The following is a 17,286-nucleotide window of genomic DNA, read 5'->3' on the forward strand; positions in this document are numbered from 1 at the left end:
TTATTATTATTATTATTATTATTATTATTATTTTCCAACGTCTCGGGGGCTTTTGGGGCCCTTAACGTGCTTAAAAAGTCTTGAAAATTGGCACACAGATTGGAACCTGCGGCCATTAGGGCCGGGCAGAGACTGATACACGGGCGTGGCACAGGGGCTCTACAGCGCCCCCTGGAATATGGAGGGCCATATATCATACATTCTTGCTCGTAGACGAATGAAACTCGGTACACATATAAATCTCATCAATCCAAACAACTTTTGTATTGCATATCATAGGCTCCGCCCAACAGGAAGTTGGCTATTTAGGGTTTAGTATTCAAATTTTTCGTCAAAGTTGTGGGGGCTTTTGGGGTCCTTAACATACTCAAAAACTCTTGAAAATTTGCGCACACTTTGGAATCTGTGGCCTTTAGGAGCCTGCAGAGGCTGGGACCCGGGCGTGGCACGGGGGCTCTACGGCGCCCCCTGGAACACAGTCAGAAATGTTGATGTATAGCTCACACATACTTGCACATATTCATATGAAACTCAGTACACATATAGATCTCATCGTGCCGAACAACTTTCGTATTGCATGTCATAGGCTCCACCCAACAGGAAGTCAGCTATTTAGAGTTATGTAAAAAGCGCATGCTCTGGAATTTGAAATACTTGTCATAGGTTTTTTTCTCGATTGCCGCCAAACTTGGTCAACATGATCTCAAGACACTGGGGATGAAAAATTGCCAGGGGATTTTTGATATCTCGAACGGTTTGCTCGTGGCGAGGCGTTGAAATTATGGTGAGAAATGAGAAACAGGAAGTGTCTAATACCGTCCACATACATTTCCTGATTTTAATCAAACTTCATCAGATTATTCGTTGTATGATGTCGATCGCATATATGTGACTATTAGGAGTCAAAGTTATAGCGCCACCAACTGGCAGAAGGAAGTGTGTTATTTTCAAAATGATTTGAATTCAGCATCTTATTATTACTCGATTTGCTTCAAACTTCATCAGAATAATGTTAAAACACAGCCGATATAAATCTGCAAGGGGGATATTGATATCTAAAAAATTGTTGGCGTGGCAACATTTCAAACTGGAATACTTCTCAGGTGATTTTGAGGCAAATAACATACTTAGAATTAACTCTGAACACACATCAGTATTTCTGATAGGAACTTAAATTGTGAATGGATTTTGGATAGCTTGAATGGTTTTGCCGTGGTGATTTTTTTAAATGACCTTACAAAGGGAATCATTATTGTATTTTTAAATTGCAGCTTCCAAACACGTCAAAGAATTTTTTCATACAGATGAAAAAGTCATTCTGAGGAAATATGCATAGTTTAACGACTTTACAACACTGTATGGATAACAGAAAATTAAAAAACTGTCAGACATCTCATCTCACTCTGTCCCTCTGTTTTAGTATATGTGCTTCAGACTTCCATTGTCTGAGAGAAATAGCGCCCCTACAGGTTCAATTCCCGAACTTTTACTTTCACTTTTAAATCGGTTAAAAATACAAATAAATACTTAGATTTAATTCACACTGACAAGCTAAACCAACATATCTGATTATTACCGGTTCAGGGCTCATGGATAAATTATTTCTGGCCAGAGATACTTGAGAAACACGAGAGATGAATCACCGCTGTGACCACGAGCGTCTGGAGTAAAGAGCTCAGAAAAAACGAATTTATTCCTGTTTTAAAGCTTTTAAAAATAAATTATTACAGCGATATCACACAATCAACCAATTAGAACACACCAAGAGCTAAATTCAGATGTTTTTGAACTGTTTGTGTGAAAATGAAATATTTGTGGCTGCCTATCTGAAATCACCGCCTCCGATCAGCGCGTACAGTGTCGAGCTCAAAACAAACGAATTTATTCTTGTTTAAGAGCTTTTTTAAATAAAATATTACCACAAATGCACACAATAAACCCATTGTAACACTACAAGAGCTAAATGCAGGTGTTTGTGACCTGTTTAAGTGTGCAAGACTATTTGAAAGCGCGACTGGCAGAATAACATATCTCTCGAGCTGCAGGATTCTGCCTTTCGTCGTAAGAACGAACACATCACGGACAAGATTATTTCAAAATACATAATAGCTTGGCGAATATAAACGAAAACAGCCACGTGAACATAAACTGGATCTACTGGATTTGAATATTAAAGTGACCACATTTACCACTTGCTTCTGTCTTCAATTTTAATCTATATAAAAAAGGAAACTCATTCGACTTGGCTGCTTTTTTAATGTGTGCGTATTTATTTATTTACCTTTTTATACATTTTGTATAATTTCATAGTTTGTGTATTACAATTATAAAAACAAAAATAAATTTAGCCACTCACATAGAAATAGCTTAGGCCTTATCCTTTTTCTGACAGTTTTAGGGATTTTTAAAAATCCTAAAAAAACCTTATTTGTGCTGCAAATAATAATTTCAAACTCATTTGATACTGACCTATGACATCCTGTGACATTATATTTATTTTAATTTACATAATCTCATGGATGTAACAGTAAATCTGTTCAGCTCACAGATCAATACTAAGCTGTAATGCAAGCAGAACTTTCACAAATGCTTATGAGTCATTTAAGGATTTGATAACACTGTAAAATAATGTCTAATTTGTTAACATTAGCAAATGCATTGATAACACTTTATAATAACTGCACTCATTAGTAAATAGTCAGTTCATGCTTTATAAAGCCTTGTCCCAATATTAATAGTCAGTAGTAAGCAGTTTATAAATACAGCTATAAATAGCTTGTCCTTGGTTTATAAGCACATTTATTAAAAAGGAGAGTAAAGGGTCAGTTATCTTCCTATGAAAAATAAAAGATAAAAATAAACAAACAACAACACAGATTGATACAGAACTCAGAAATTTTATTGTGGATTTATGATAAAATCAGCCTGTAAATGAATTCATACTCCTCCTCATACTACTCCATACTCCTTTTTCAACATGATGCCAATATACTGAGATGTTAAATTGTGAATGGGTTTAGGATAGCTTAAATGGTGTTGCCATAGAGATTTATTAAAGTAACATAAAAAATACAATAGTTATTTTACTATATCTTTAAAATTTTTCATTATAACTCTTCATAATTTTTTATATAAGTAGAAGTCATCATTTGAAGGAAGCACAGTAAGTTTGTTTCATAGCTTTATCATTTTCAAGAGCCAGCATAAAATTAAAACTATCATAACTTATAAATCAAGCTTGCAATTCTTAGTACCAATAATGGCCACCAGAGGGAGCTATAGGATTACTTTTAAATAATTATTGTAGAAAGAGTATGATTTTAATCATTTATAGAAATCTTTCAAAAAAAAAAAAAAATGAATTGTATGTATTTTACTGATAAAATGACCCTCACTTAATTAGAATAACAAGCTGAAGTATTGTGAACTGTATATTAAGAAAAATTCTTTATAGGCTTTATGGACAGATACGTTTTGAGTGACTCTTGAAGGATCAGCACCACATCCTCTTTTACCACTGTTTAAAGAATTAATCTTACAGAACAGGTGTGAATGAATTTTGGATAGCTTGAATGGTTTTGTCGTGGTGATTTTTTGAAATAATAGTAAAAAAGGAACCAGTAAATGTCTTTTTATTTTTTTAAAGTGCAGCTTCTAAACACTTAAAAAAAAATGTACACATAGAAGACCAGTCATTCTGAGGCATATTTCCTCAGAATGACTGGTCTCATGACCATAGTTTCATGACTATACAACACTATATGGATGATAGAAAATTAAAAAAACTATCATACATCTGATGTAACTCAGTCCCACTGTCACTGTGGGTAATGTGTGTGTGTGTGTGTGTGTGTGTGTGTTAAGTGAATTAGGTGTGAAACTATCAGGGTGCATTTAGTCTCCAGCGCCAACATTTTACAGAACTGCCACTTTCCTGGAGTCTCCAGAATTACTCGGTGTCAGGCTCTGAGAGACTTAAGATTCCAAAAAATGATTTAATTAGAATACCATGAAGTATTGTGAAATACTATATATTAAGGCTTTATATATAGGCTTTATGAACAGATTAGAGTGACTCGTGAAGGACCAGCACCACCTCCTCTTGTTCGATGGTTTGAGGAATATATCTTCCAGAATCCGGGATTAAGATTTAGGAGCTCATTTTTATTCCACCTCCTTTCCTGAAAAGTCTGTCTTGCAGAATTGACTAAAAATTAATCTTCACATTAATTCCTAATTATTTTGCAATTCTTTTTGTCAGTTCTTCTTGACCTGTTTTTCTCTTCCAGCTTTCCTGGACTATTGTATAGCACTCATAAATGATTAAATAAAAAATAATGGTAGTTATTAAGATTGATATGGTTTGGAATTGGTAAAATGTGCTTGGAAAAAAATCACAATAAAACAATGTTTTAATGTTTAAGTTTGGAATATCAACTGACATGAATGAATGCTATATAAATATTGTTCATGTTAACATAATGTTTATAAATGGCATCTTATTGTAAAGTGTTACTAAAGTTATATATATATATATATATATATATATATATATATATATATTGTTCTGTGAATGTGATTTTAAAGTCTAGATGATTCGGATTAACCCTTTAAATGCCATATCCTTTAAAACCTCACTGCCAGAGGGATATTGTGAATGCATTTGCCCGCTGGGCACAGTTTACCTGATGCCACCGGGGTGGCGATGGCATTGGTGGCTTGAGCCCGCCATCGCTGCTTGCAGCTATATTTATTATTATTCTTCTTCTTCTTCTTCTCCCGAATGAATCGCATTTTTGAGGGCTTTAACATGCTCAAAAAGTCATGAAACTTTGCACACGCGTCAAACCTGGTGAAAATTTTCGTCTGATATAGGATTCAGAAGAGGGTGTGGCAAAATGGCTCGACAGCGCCACCTATACCAAGAAAATCAACAGCCTTCCAGCTATGTTTCACATACATGCACGAAAATTGGCACACATATGTAACACACCAATACCTACAAAAAAGACTCTTGGAGCGAAATTCTAAACCCAACAGGAAGTCGGTTATTTTTAATATTATGAGCATATTTTGTGTAGTTTTGGTCATTTCCATGTGTTGTATTTTAACGAACTCCTCCTAGAGAGTTATTCAAATCAACACCAAATTTGGTATGCCTAATCTAAAGGCCTTTGCGATGTTAAATTGCGAAGATCTTGAGTTTTTGTTGAAGGGCGTGTCCGTGGCGGCCTGGCGAATTTCGATGATTCGCCATGAAAAATGAAGTTGCTATAACTCACACATACAATGTCCAATCTGCCCCAAACTTCACATGTTTGATGAGACTCCGAACCTGAACAGATTGATATGCCCATATTCAGTTATAGTCATAGCGCCACCTATTGGCAACAGGAAGTGACATATTTTACGCTGCGACGAACTACTCATAGAAATTTTATGACATCAATGTCTTTTTTTGTGGTCAGTCTAATCTAAAGGCCTGTGCGATGTTAAGTTGTGAAGATCTTGAGTTTTCGTTAAAAGGCGTGTCCATGGCGCCATCACGAAGTTTGATGTCTCGCCATGGGAATAAAAGATGTTATAACTCAGGCATAAAATGTCCGATCTTCCCCAAACTGCACATGTGTGATAAGAGTCCTGGCCTGAACACATCTGAAGGCCAAAATTCTATCAGGTGTGGCAAAATGGCTCGATAGCGCCACCTATACACTTTCGACAGAGTGCGCCTCGAGCAATGTTTCACGTACATGTACAAAAATCGGTATACACATGTAACACACCAATACCTACAAAAAAGTCTCTTGGTACGAAATCCGAATCCCAACAGGAAGTCGGTTATTTAGAATTTTCTCTGCAAAATTGGCGTTGTTTTTGCCATTTTCAGGGGTTGTACTTTAACGAACTCCTCCTACAGATTTATTCAGATCAACACCAAACCTGGTCAGTGTAATCTTAAGCCCTTTGCGATGTTAAATTGCGAAGATCTTTAGATTTCGTTAAAGGGCGTGTCCATGGCGGCCTGACAAATTTCGATGTTTCGCCATGAAAAAGGAAGTTGCTGAAACTCAGACATACAATGTCCAATCTGCCCCAAACTTCACATGTTAGATAAAACTTCTGCCCTTAACAGATCTACATGCCCATATTCAGTTATAGTCATAGCGCCACCTATTGGCAACAGGAAGTGACATGTTTTACACTGCGACAAAATACTCCTATAATTTTTTTGAGATTAACATATATTTTGTGGTCAGTCTAATCTAAAGGCCTGTGCAATGTTAACTTTTGGAGATCTTGAGTTTTTGTTAAAGGGCGTTTCCATGGCGCCCTGACAAAATTTGATGTCTTGCCACAGCAAGAGAAGTTGTTGTAACTCAAGCATAAAATGTTCAATCTTCCCCAAACTTCACATGTTTGATAAGAGTCCTGGCCTGAACACATCTGAAGGCCAATATTCCATTATAATGAAAGCGCCACCTGCAGTCAACGGTAAGATTGGCACATATATGGGATATACTTTGATATATTCCACTTATATTTAGGACATTAAATGCATATTTCTCACTGTTCACCTTTTTACTAAAGCCACTCGCTGGCGGTGAGCCCGGGTGCGAGGGCCCGTTCATCGCTGCTCGCAGCTTTAATTAGGGGCCGAGCACCGAGGTGCGAGGACCCTCTTGTATCTGCTTTGTTTATTAGGGCCCGAGCACCGATGGTGTGAGGACCCTCTTGGAATTGCTCCGTTTATTATTATTATTATTATTATTATTATTATTATTATTATTATTATTATTATTATTCTTCTCCAAAATGAATCGCATTTTTGAGGGCCTAAACATGCTCGAAAAGTCATGAAACTTTGCACACACCTCAGAACTGGCGAAAATTTACGTCTGATATGGTTTTCAGAAGTGGGTGTGGCAAAATGGCTCAACAGCGCCACCTATACACGTTCAACGGTGTGCGCCTCGAGCTACGTTTCATGTACATGTATGAAAATCGGTATACACATGTAACTCTCCAATACCTACAAAAAAGTCTCTTGGAGCAAAATCCGAAACCCAACAGGAAGTCGGTTATTACTAATATTATGAGCAAATTTTGTGTCATTTTTGTCATTTCCATGCGTTGTATTTTAACGAACTCCTCCTAGAGATTCATTCAGATCAACACCAAATTTGGTATGCCTAATCTGAAGGCCTTTGCGATGTTAAATTGCGAAGCTTTTGAGTTTTCGTTAATGGGCGTGTCCGTGGCGGCCTGGCGAATTTCGATGATTCGCCATGAAACAGGAAGTTGCTATAACTCAGACATACAATGACCAATCTGCCCCAAACTTCACATGTTTGATGAGACTCCTGACCTGAACAGATTGACATGCCCATATTCAGTTATAGTCATAGCGCCACCTATTGGCAACAGGAAGTGACATATTTTACACTGCGATGAACTACTCCTAGAAATTTTATGACATCAATGTATTTTTTGTGGTCAGTCTAATCTAAAGCCCTGTGCGATGTTAAGTTGTGAAGATCTTGAGTTTTCGTTAAAAGGCGTGTCCATGGCGCCGTCACGAAGTTCGATGTCTCGCCATGGGAATAAAAGATGTTATAACTCAGGCATAAAATGTCCGATCTTCCCCAAACTTCACATGTGTGATAAGGGTCCTGGCCTGAACACATCTGAAGGCCAAAATTCCATCAGGTGTGGCAAAATGGCTCGATAGCGCCACCTATACACTTTCAACAGAGTGCGCCTCGAGCTATGTTTCATGTACATGTACAAAAATCGGTATACACATGTAACACACCAATACCTAAAAAAAAGTCTCTTGGTACGAAATCCGAATCCCAACAGGAAGTCGGTTATTTAGAATTTTCTCTGCAATATTGGCATTGTTTTTGCCATTTTCAGGGGTTGTACTTTAACTAACTCCTCCTAGAGATTTATTCAGATCAACACCAAACCTGGTCAGTGTAATCTTAAAGGCTATGGTGCAGGTTAAACACTACTTTCGATTAATGGGTACGTAAAGCAGTCAAGATATGTATATAAAGTTAGAAATGTCTCCAAAATGGTGTTAAAGTCCAGTTTTTGTAGTTTTTGGTTAGTAACGGTTATTTTTTACGCAAATCGGCGATGACGTCACATGAGGTAGACGTGCTGGAAGGTAGCCCCAGCCTTGCAGCTCAGCAGCTACTAGAACTAGTTCTAGCACTCAGTGATTATGGCGTCTAACTGGGATGAGGAAGAGGTGGAAAGACCCACAGTTAACATTTATGATGGCCCACAGCCATATAATTTCGAACCGTTTAGACGTGACAGGGCGAATGAGGAAATACCGAGAGCCGATGGCAATCAAAGACAAATAAATGCATGGTCAGAGGAGAATGACTGGAGAGTTGGTGAAGTGTCCTGGTGAGTTGCTACCATTTAGAAACGAAGCAATGACCGCTGGAGCTAGTAGTCTGTGAACAGCAGTGCATACAATAACAACTTTTTTTTTACTGTCAGTGAATAGCACCGAATAAAAGTCAACGTTTTCTTTATATCTAGTGACAGTGATTATCTATGGGCTAGCTTGACAGTCCCACCTGTGAACCCCTACTGTTAATTTCTAAGCTTTTACCACCTCCTCCGGTGAAAATGTTGTTTGCAAACGTAGCCGACGCCGACGGCTGTGATTATTGTTGATAGTGCCAACTAGTTTTCCTCGTGATTAATTGTCATTGACACCGTCAGGCTTACCGGTAGAGGGAGTGAGTAGTATGCGTCTGTGTCGCTGTGTTTGGCAGGTGTCTGTGTGGGCGGTGTCGTCCCATGGAAACTGTGGTGGAGAGCTTGTGTTGTAGGGAGGTGAGCGCGTTTTGGTCGCTGGTCGAGGACCTCACCCCGCGGCCAGCAGATGTAACGTGCCTAACGCAGCATCCTGGATTTGAGGCATGCTGCCTGAATCCGTTTGTGCTACACATAGCATACTCACACTTCAGGCAGGATCATGGTCCCCTTCAAGCCAGCACGCACGAGTATGTTCATGGTTTATGTTTACTTTACCAATCTTTTTACACTGTGTCTTTTGAACAACAGCTATAGGTGACAGGAGATGTGTTGCATACACAATAAACATGCATAAGAGACAGGCTTAAAATGACGTTTCCAACCTACTTACAGTTTTAAACTTAAGAATCTTTCCTACTTATCCCTAGGCAATACCGGTACACTGCGTACAGGCAGGCTATACGCTGGGCTTATGGAGTTTTAGGCAGGAGTATAAGGAAGCCTCTACCCTCTTGTGTTGTTTCAACCATCAGACAAAAATTTCAAAGTGGTGACCAGACCTATAAGGGCTTTCAATGGCCTCGTTTGGATGAAAATTAATAAAAATAATTGCTTATTCTGTTGTGATCCCCCAATTGCCCTTAAAATGTTATAAAGCACACAGAACACATGAATTTTGATAAGAAAACACAGTTTATTGGCATTGCTTTTAACGGTTACTGAACATTTACTGAACAAGGACGAAGATTACTGACCTGAAACGTTTGCACAGTTTCTTTTGTTTCTCTCACACACACACACACACACACGCAAAAGCACATCAAGCAGACACACAGTGAGCCCAGACAACACCGCACACAGAGGTTGACAAGGCACAGGTAAAATGATTGGTAAATTATTTTGAATTACATACAACAAATTTCATGCAAATAACAGGCAGAGGAGCAGACATGCGGCATGCAGGACCCCTTGAATGGGGTACAGCGACAATTATTGCCACTTACAAAGATGGAAAAAAGTAATAATTTTGTGCAAAGTAAAACCAAAGCAACAGCACACAAAGAAAAAACAAACCATGCAGCATGCAGGAAGCCACCACCAAATTAGATGACATGGACAGAGGGAAAGAAGATAACTAACTAAAATAAATACTTACAACTAAATCATTGGACTTGTCTGTGGAAAAAAAATAATAATGTGAAATTAGGTTTTTTTGTAACGTGACTGCCGGGCTAGGTAGAGGCTGACGGCCTCCTCCTTCGGAACCTGTTCGAAGGATTTGGCGATGGGGGCAGGTGCATCGGAGGATAAATTGTCGCTAACCTCTCGAAGAGCTGAAGGTGAATTGGTGTAGCTTTCCCGAAGGGCCTTCATTAATGATGTTGCATAACCTGCAGACATAATAATAATAATACTGTATAAAGATCATTGCCACTGATCACAGATGTCTCTTGCACCATCACTGCTTACCGTATGAGGCTGCCTCTTTGATGGGAAGCACCACATGGGCACCTTTTCTGAAGCGCGGATACCGCACGCAGTACTTCTCCGTCCCATCACTTCTCCGTGCTGTCTCACGGTTGGCATTGTGATTATAATGCAGCGCCGCTAAGAGAAGCCTACAAAATAACACATTTGAGAATTTTTTTAACTTTGTGTATGCATGACAAAATACTACAATAGGCATGATAATAGGTACTATTATTACTATAAACGGCATAATAATTGACAGTATTATTCCATTGGATAGCACTGACCTGCTATACATCCCAAGGTATGAAAACCCTGTGTGCTTGGGCGCGAAGTGCAAGATGAGGGAGTGGTAAGCCTCAAGGGAGAAGGTCTGGTGCTGTGGAGACAGCTGTCGAACATCCTTCAGTAAGGCAGTCCTCATGATTATGTTCTCCAACTTTACTGCTGCCAATGAGCCTGCAAAGACCAAGACAGGGAGGCAGACAGATACACATATGAATTATAGCAAACATAAACAGTAAACAAAATGTTATGAGATTGCCAGTGAATGAAAACATTTCATCACAAAGGTCACATGTCAAAGCATCCAAACAATCACTCAGACAGCAAATACAACAAAACTGTAGAGCGTGCATAATACCACATACTGTGTGTACTGTACCTGGGTCCAACCACTCTTTGTTGCGCTGATCCCCGTCTAGAGGGCCATGGGCACAACTGGAGAAGGCAGGGGTGTCATGGTCATGAATGTCCTGGATGTGGTTGACTAAACTTCTCCATTTGGCCTCCATGACCGCTGGGTTTCCATCTGGGGTTGAGGCTGCAGTCCAATAGAGGTGATTCACTATAGCAGGCCTCCACAACTGTAGTTGGTCACACTCTTTTGAAGCTGCATCCAATGCCTTCCCCAGACCTGTTTTAGAACAAATGGTATTAATTGATATGCAATAACAAAAACTGCTTCAAGGTTCCAACAATGAATACATACTTTTGGCAATGTGCCACACATCAAAATAATGCCGTGTCCCTTCAGGGCTCAGCTCCTCTCTCACCCATTTGGCAACCTAAGGAGAAATAAACAAACTTTTGTGGATGATTGACCTGTGTGGCCCTCAGTGCATCAGAAAACCACAAACATCCAGCTTCAATGCAATTCAGATATTTACATTCTATACTGCATTTTTATTGTAAATACCTGGCGATGACGGTCCGTGATCAGCGTTGCCAAATGCAGGTCCTTTCCCCTCAGCAGGTCAACACTGCGCTTGAGCCCTTCAAGCTCACACCATGAGCTGTTGGGGACCTCTGAGCTCTGCAACATGACATAACAGTGTAAGTGTAGAATGCTGGTGGTGTTGAAGGAGGCGTGGATGAACCGACGCGTTGATGGTCCAGGTATTATGATACACTGTACTCTAGTTAGGCAATACACAATAAAGCTCTATGCATCGTTGTACTAGTGGAAAGATGTTATATTAAGATACCATCAGTTTACCAAATTGCAGAGTTCATTTCTTTGTCTAATAACATCAGGTTTACCTGAACAAGCTGAACATCCACCACCTTGTTCACTCTGTCCTCTATCAGAGAGTAGGATCCATACTTCGCGCAGTGCCCAGGAGAATCTGACCTGGAATTAATTACAAATTTGAATTATGTTTCAAGTTTTTAAAAAAAAAGGTCTGTAAAGACAATCCACTATGTCATCTGCAAATGCCAACTAAAGCCACCTTACATGATAACAAATAACAAAATCAAAACATGCAACTGGTCTATGAGCTCTCACACTGGTTTACCTGCAGTCACCAGCAAGAACTAGCCCACCATCCATTGCCCGTAGGTCACTAAAATTCTTTGCTTGATCATTTTGCCAGGCCTGAACGATTACAGGGATAGTGTAGCGGCGCTGATGGCGAAAGAAACTGCTCGCACTGATGCACTGCAGGCCAAACAGAGTCAACATTCTTAATGTCTGGGTGGCCAAACATCCAGTGAAATGAATGGCCCCACTTAACAGGAGGTTGCAGGTCGGCATGTTCCTGTGGAGCATTGGTTGGTTTTGCCAGAAACGGTGGTAGCCACATGATGCACAGACCTAGATATGTAAAAAAAAAGAAAAAGAGTAATCAACAGTATATCAGGATTGAATATAGATTAAGTACTGTACATTACTGGTTTCATGTTTCCAATGAAACACACATGACCAATACAGTATAACACTCAAATATGATGCCATCACAAACCAACAGACTAAAGCCAGCCTGGTACATACATTGTAAATTATCTGGCAAAACAGTCAGAGCTATCAGATTGTAATTAGATATTCTGATTTTCTAATCAGATGGCCTGCTGCGCAAACAAAACCGTACCTGCTTGATCTTAACAAAAGTTCCTTCCTGCTGCACGATGGTACTATCTGACCTCTCACAACAGGCCGGACAGATGGCAAAAAGGCCCATCAGCTCCTCTTGGCAAACAATGAATTTGTCAATGCCACTACAACAACAAAAAATTAGGGAGGGAGGGAGGTGTCATTCAAACTACCAAAGCTACAGTACACAATAAAATGAGCATTCAAAATGGTCTATGTTGGTTTTAAATTATCTCACTTGTGGTGGGGGTCACACGCGTAAGGTGGCTCCTCATCAAACAAGTCCTCCTCATGCATCGGCTCTTCGGGCACCCACGATAAGTCACTAACGACAGAGGCATTATCATCATCATCATCATCTGTCTGTTCAGGACTAGCGAGGGGAGTGGAGGTTTGTGGGCTGAAAGACGTCTGTGTGCCCACGCTGACCATCTTGGGCTTCAGGTTAACCTGCACAGCTGTGGAGAGGCAGTAAACATACCCAAACATGTGACAATCATAGCAAATCCAAGCGGCTATATTTTGGTGTAGGCTATTAATTTAATCAATGTGTATGGGAATGTACTGCTTGCATAGATACTGGCAATGATTTAGACAGAATATCTACCACTTAAAATACCCAAGACTTACCGCGAGACCATCGGGGGGGCTTCAAATAACACTGTGTCACAGCGTCAGAAGTGGAGGAGGACAAGGGCTGATCGCCAGTATCGACACTCTCCACAGTGTCTACACTGTCCACGGTCTCCTGCTGTGAGGTATCGGTCATCATCTTGCCAAAACAAATATAATAAGTGGTTATAAATGTCTAGAGTACATGTGGTGCATAAACTCTATGAGGTAACGTTAGTGAATTTACTGAGAGGTAGCTAAACTTTGAAGTGAAAAGTGGATAAACTGTTTCTGATATTTCAGAGGTGGGTAAACTGTGTTTACTTGCGTTTAGCTTCCACTACACGGTCACGGTCAAATATATGTGAAATATATGTGAAAGAGAACCGTAGCAGTCTAACACAAAACGCAAACACACTATTGTGAAAGGCGATCGATTCCCGATGTCCATATTATGGATATTTACTTCAGGGCAATTTTGTTTTGGCTCATATTCGTGAATCACGAAATATGCTTTTCTAATTTCAGAATGATCATGCTTGTAGTGGAGGCTGTGTCAAAGGGAACACGGTATGCAAAATACAAACAGAGCTAGCTAAAACGCAGCTTGTAAACATTAACGTTAGCATGATGCTTACCGTGGCAATATATCGCTTGCGGCAGACGGTGTCTCTCGACCTCGGGACAGGACAAGCAGAGAGGTTTGCATTCACAGACGGCACGGCGGTAGGAATTAACTTAGCCATCCTCATACTTTTTAAAGAAAGTGCGACCATCTTGGCATCCCCTGAGTGGTAATCCTCCTCCTTGAAATGCGCGCTGCATATTCTCGAGTAGGCGGTGACAGAGCTAGCTGAAAAATCTGCCCGCCTAATCTTGACAAATTGCACCCAGCTTCGGAAGATCCCTTTATCCTTGGGGAAACAATGGACCCTATGTCCAGTTTTGCTGGAGTTCTTGCACCCGCCACAAACACAGTAATAAACCATGTTGTCTACTTATTCTCTACTCTTTCTCTAAGCTATCTTTTATGCTATGCTATCTCTGACTATATATTTATGCTATGATATCTATCTATGTATCTATCTATTTTTTTATCAATCTATCGATCTCTTTCACTAGCTACTACTCTCACTACTCGTCTCACTCTCTCAATGGTATTAAGGCGGGCTTTCGTTTGTCGTCCAAAAGCGAGTACCTCATGTGACGTCATGCAATGCATTGTGGGAGAAACAAGATTCATTGCTAACCTGTAGCTAACCGCTAAGATTTCACCTACTTTTCCTTATTATATTTCTTTTTTGTAATACCCTACAACATCAAATACAATGGATAACTGTTTAAATGTTTATTACGAACTAGAAAATTGCCAGAAAAGAAAAAAAAAAAAACCTGCAACATAGCCTTTAAGCCCTTTGCGATGTTAAATTGCGAAGATCTTTAGATTTCGTTAAAGGGCGTGTCCATGGCGGCCTGACAAATTTCGATGTTTCGCCATGAAAAAGGAAGTTGCTGTAACTCAGACATACAATGTCCAATCTGCCCCAAACTTCACGTTAGATAAAACTTCTGCCCTTAACAGATCTACTTGCCCACATTCAGTTATAGTCATAGCGCCACCTATTGGCAACAGGAAGTGACATGTTTTACGCTGCAACAAACTACTCCTATAATTTTTTTGAGATTAACATATATTTTGTGGTCAGTCTAATCTAAAGGCCTGTGCAATGTTAACTTTTGGAGATCTTGAGTTTTTGTTAAAGGCCGTTTCCATGGCGCCATGACAAAATTTGATGTCTTGCCACAGCAAGAGAAGTTGTTGTAACTCAAGCATAAAATGTTCAATCTTCCCCAAACTTCAAATGTTCGATAAGAGTCCTGGCCTGAACACATCTGAAGGCCAATATTCCATTATAATGATAGCGCCACCTGCTGGCAACGGTAAGATTGGCACATATATGGGATATATTTTGATATATTCCACTTATATTTAGGACATTAAATGCATATTTCTCAACGTTCACCTTTTTACTAAAGCAACACGATGGCGGTGAGCCCGGGTGCGAGGGCCCGTTCATCGCTGCTTGCAGCTTTAATTATTATTATTATTATTATTATTATTATTATTCTTCTCCCGAATGAATCGCATTTTTGAGGGCTTTAACATGCTCAAAAAGTCATGAAACTTTGCACACGCGTCAAACCTGGTGAAAATTTTCGTCTGATATAGGATTCAGAAGAGGGTGTGGCAAAATGGCTCGACAGCGCCACCTATACCAAGAAAATCAACAGCCTTCCAGCTATGTTTCACGTACATGCACGAAAATTGGCACACATATGTAACACACCAATACCTACAAAAAAGACTCTTGGAGCGAAATTCTAAACCCAACAGGAAGTCGGTTATTTTTAATATTATGAGCATATTTTGTGTAATTTTGGTCATTTCCATGTGTTGTATTTTAACGAACTCCTCCTAGAGAGTTCTTCAAATCAACACCAAATTTGGTATGCCTAATCTAAAGGCCTTTGCGATGTTAAATTGCGAAGATCTTGAGTTTTCGTTGAAGGGCGTGTCCGTGGCGGCCTGGCGAATTTCGATGATTCGCCATGAAAAATGAAGTTGCTATAACTCACACATACAATGTCCAATCTGCCCCAAACTTCACAGGTTTGATGAGACTCCGAACCTGAACAGATTGACATGCCCATATTCAGTTATAGTCATAGCGCCACCTATTGGCAACAGGAAGTGACATATTTTACGCTGCGACGAACTACTCCTAGAAATTTTATGACATCAATGTCTTTTTTGTGGTCAGTCTAATCTAAAGGCCTGTGCGATGTTCAGTTGTGAAGATCTTGAGTTTTCGTTAAAAGGCTTGTTCATGGCGCCGCGACGAAGTTCGATGTCTCGCCATGGGAATAAAAGATGTTATAACTCAGGCATAAAATGTCCGATCTTCCCCAAACTTCACATGTGTGATAAGAGTCCTGGCCTGAACAGATCTGCAGGCCAATATTCCAGCGGGTGTGGCAGAATGGCTCTATAGCTCCACCTATACACATTCAACGGAGTGCGCCTCGAGCTATGTTTCACGTACATGTACAAAAATTGGTACACACATGTAACACTCCAATACCTACAAAAAAGTCTCTTGGTATGAAATCCGGATCCCAACAGGAAGTCGGTTATTTTGAATTTTCCCTACAAAATTGGTGTTGTTTTTGCCATTTTCAGGGGTTGTACTTTAACGAACTCCTCCTAGAGATTTATTCAGATCAACACCAAACTTGGTCAGTGTAATCTAAAGCCATTTGCGATGTTAAATTGCGAAGGACTTGAGGTTTCGTTAAAGGGCGTGTCCATGGCGGCCTGACAAATTTCGATGTTTCGCCATGAAAAAGGAAGTTGCTGTAACTCAGACATACAATGTCCAATCTGCCCCAAACTTCACATGTTGGATGAGACTCTTGACCTGAACAGATCTACATGCCCATATTCAGTTATAGTCATAGCGCCACCTATTGGCAACAGGAAGTGACATATTTTACACTGCGACAAACTACTCCTAGAGATTTTATGACATCAATGTCTTTTTTGTGGTCAGTCTAATCTGAAGGACTGTGCAATGTTAACTTGTGGAGATCTTGAGTTTTTGTTAAAGGGCGTGTCCATGGCGCCGTGACGAAGTTCGATGTCTCGCCATGGGAATAAAAGATGTTATAACTCAGGCATAAAATGTCCGATCTTGCCCAAACTTCACATGTGTGATAAGGGTCCTGGCTTGAACACATCTGAAGGCCATTATTCCATTATAACGATAGCGCCACCTGCTGGCAACAGGAAGATTGGCACACATATGGAATAAACTTTGATATATTGCACTTATATTTATGAGTTTAAATGCATATTTCTCAACGTTCACCTTTTTACTAAAGCCACACGATGGCGGTGAGCCCGGGTGCGAGGGCCCGTTCATCGCTGCTTGCAGCTTTAATTATTATTATTATTAGGGCTCAAGCCCAAAGGGCGAGAGGCCTATTGT

General features: G+C 39.9%; 1 protein-coding gene across 2 annotated transcripts; it reads right to left on the minus strand.

Moving 5' to 3' along the window:
• Positions 1-9,455: 9,455 nt before the first annotated feature.
• LOC128018161 (uncharacterized) lies at positions 9,456-14,641 on the minus strand. Of its 2 annotated transcripts, XM_052603521.1 has the most exons (13): positions 13,876-14,641; positions 13,256-13,397; positions 12,864-13,083; positions 12,624-12,750; positions 12,051-12,349; positions 11,794-11,884; positions 11,450-11,566; positions 11,243-11,318; positions 10,916-11,167; positions 10,539-10,710; positions 10,252-10,400; positions 10,105-10,172; positions 9,456-9,957 (listed from the first exon to the last, which is right to left on the minus strand). In XM_052603521.1, exons 1-13 carry the CDS (start codon positions 14,224-14,226, stop codon positions 9,940-9,942), a joined length of 2,082 nt encoding a protein of 693 aa, XP_052459481.1. In that variant the 5' UTR covers positions 14,227-14,641; the 3' UTR covers positions 9,456-9,939. The 2 variants fall into 2 exon arrangements, with proteins under 2 accessions (XP_052459481.1, XP_052459480.1); XM_052603520.1 differs by having other exon boundaries at positions 9,456-10,172.
• Between the last annotated feature and the right edge of the window lie 2,645 nt (positions 14,642-17,286).

Source organism: Carassius gibelio, chromosome A8, assembly GCF_023724105.1.
Source record: "Carassius gibelio isolate Cgi1373 ecotype wild population from Czech Republic chromosome A8, carGib1.2-hapl.c, whole genome shotgun sequence".
NCBI lineage: Eukaryota > Metazoa > Chordata > Actinopteri > Cypriniformes > Cyprinidae > Carassius > Carassius gibelio.

Coding starts and splice junctions, on each gene's coding strand:
- LOC128018161 (XM_052603520.1), bottom strand. CDS start 14,226: ATGGTTTATTACTGTGTTTGTGGCGGGTGCAAGAACTCCAGCAAAACT. Junction 13,084..13,255: donor GCCCCCCCGATGGTCTCGCG/GTAAGTCTTGGG, acceptor GCCTCTCCACAG/CTGTGCAGGTTAACCTGAAG. Junction 12,751..12,863: donor GCGTGTGACCCCCACCACAA/GTGAGATAATTT, acceptor TTGTTGTTGTAG/TGGCATTGACAAATTCATTG.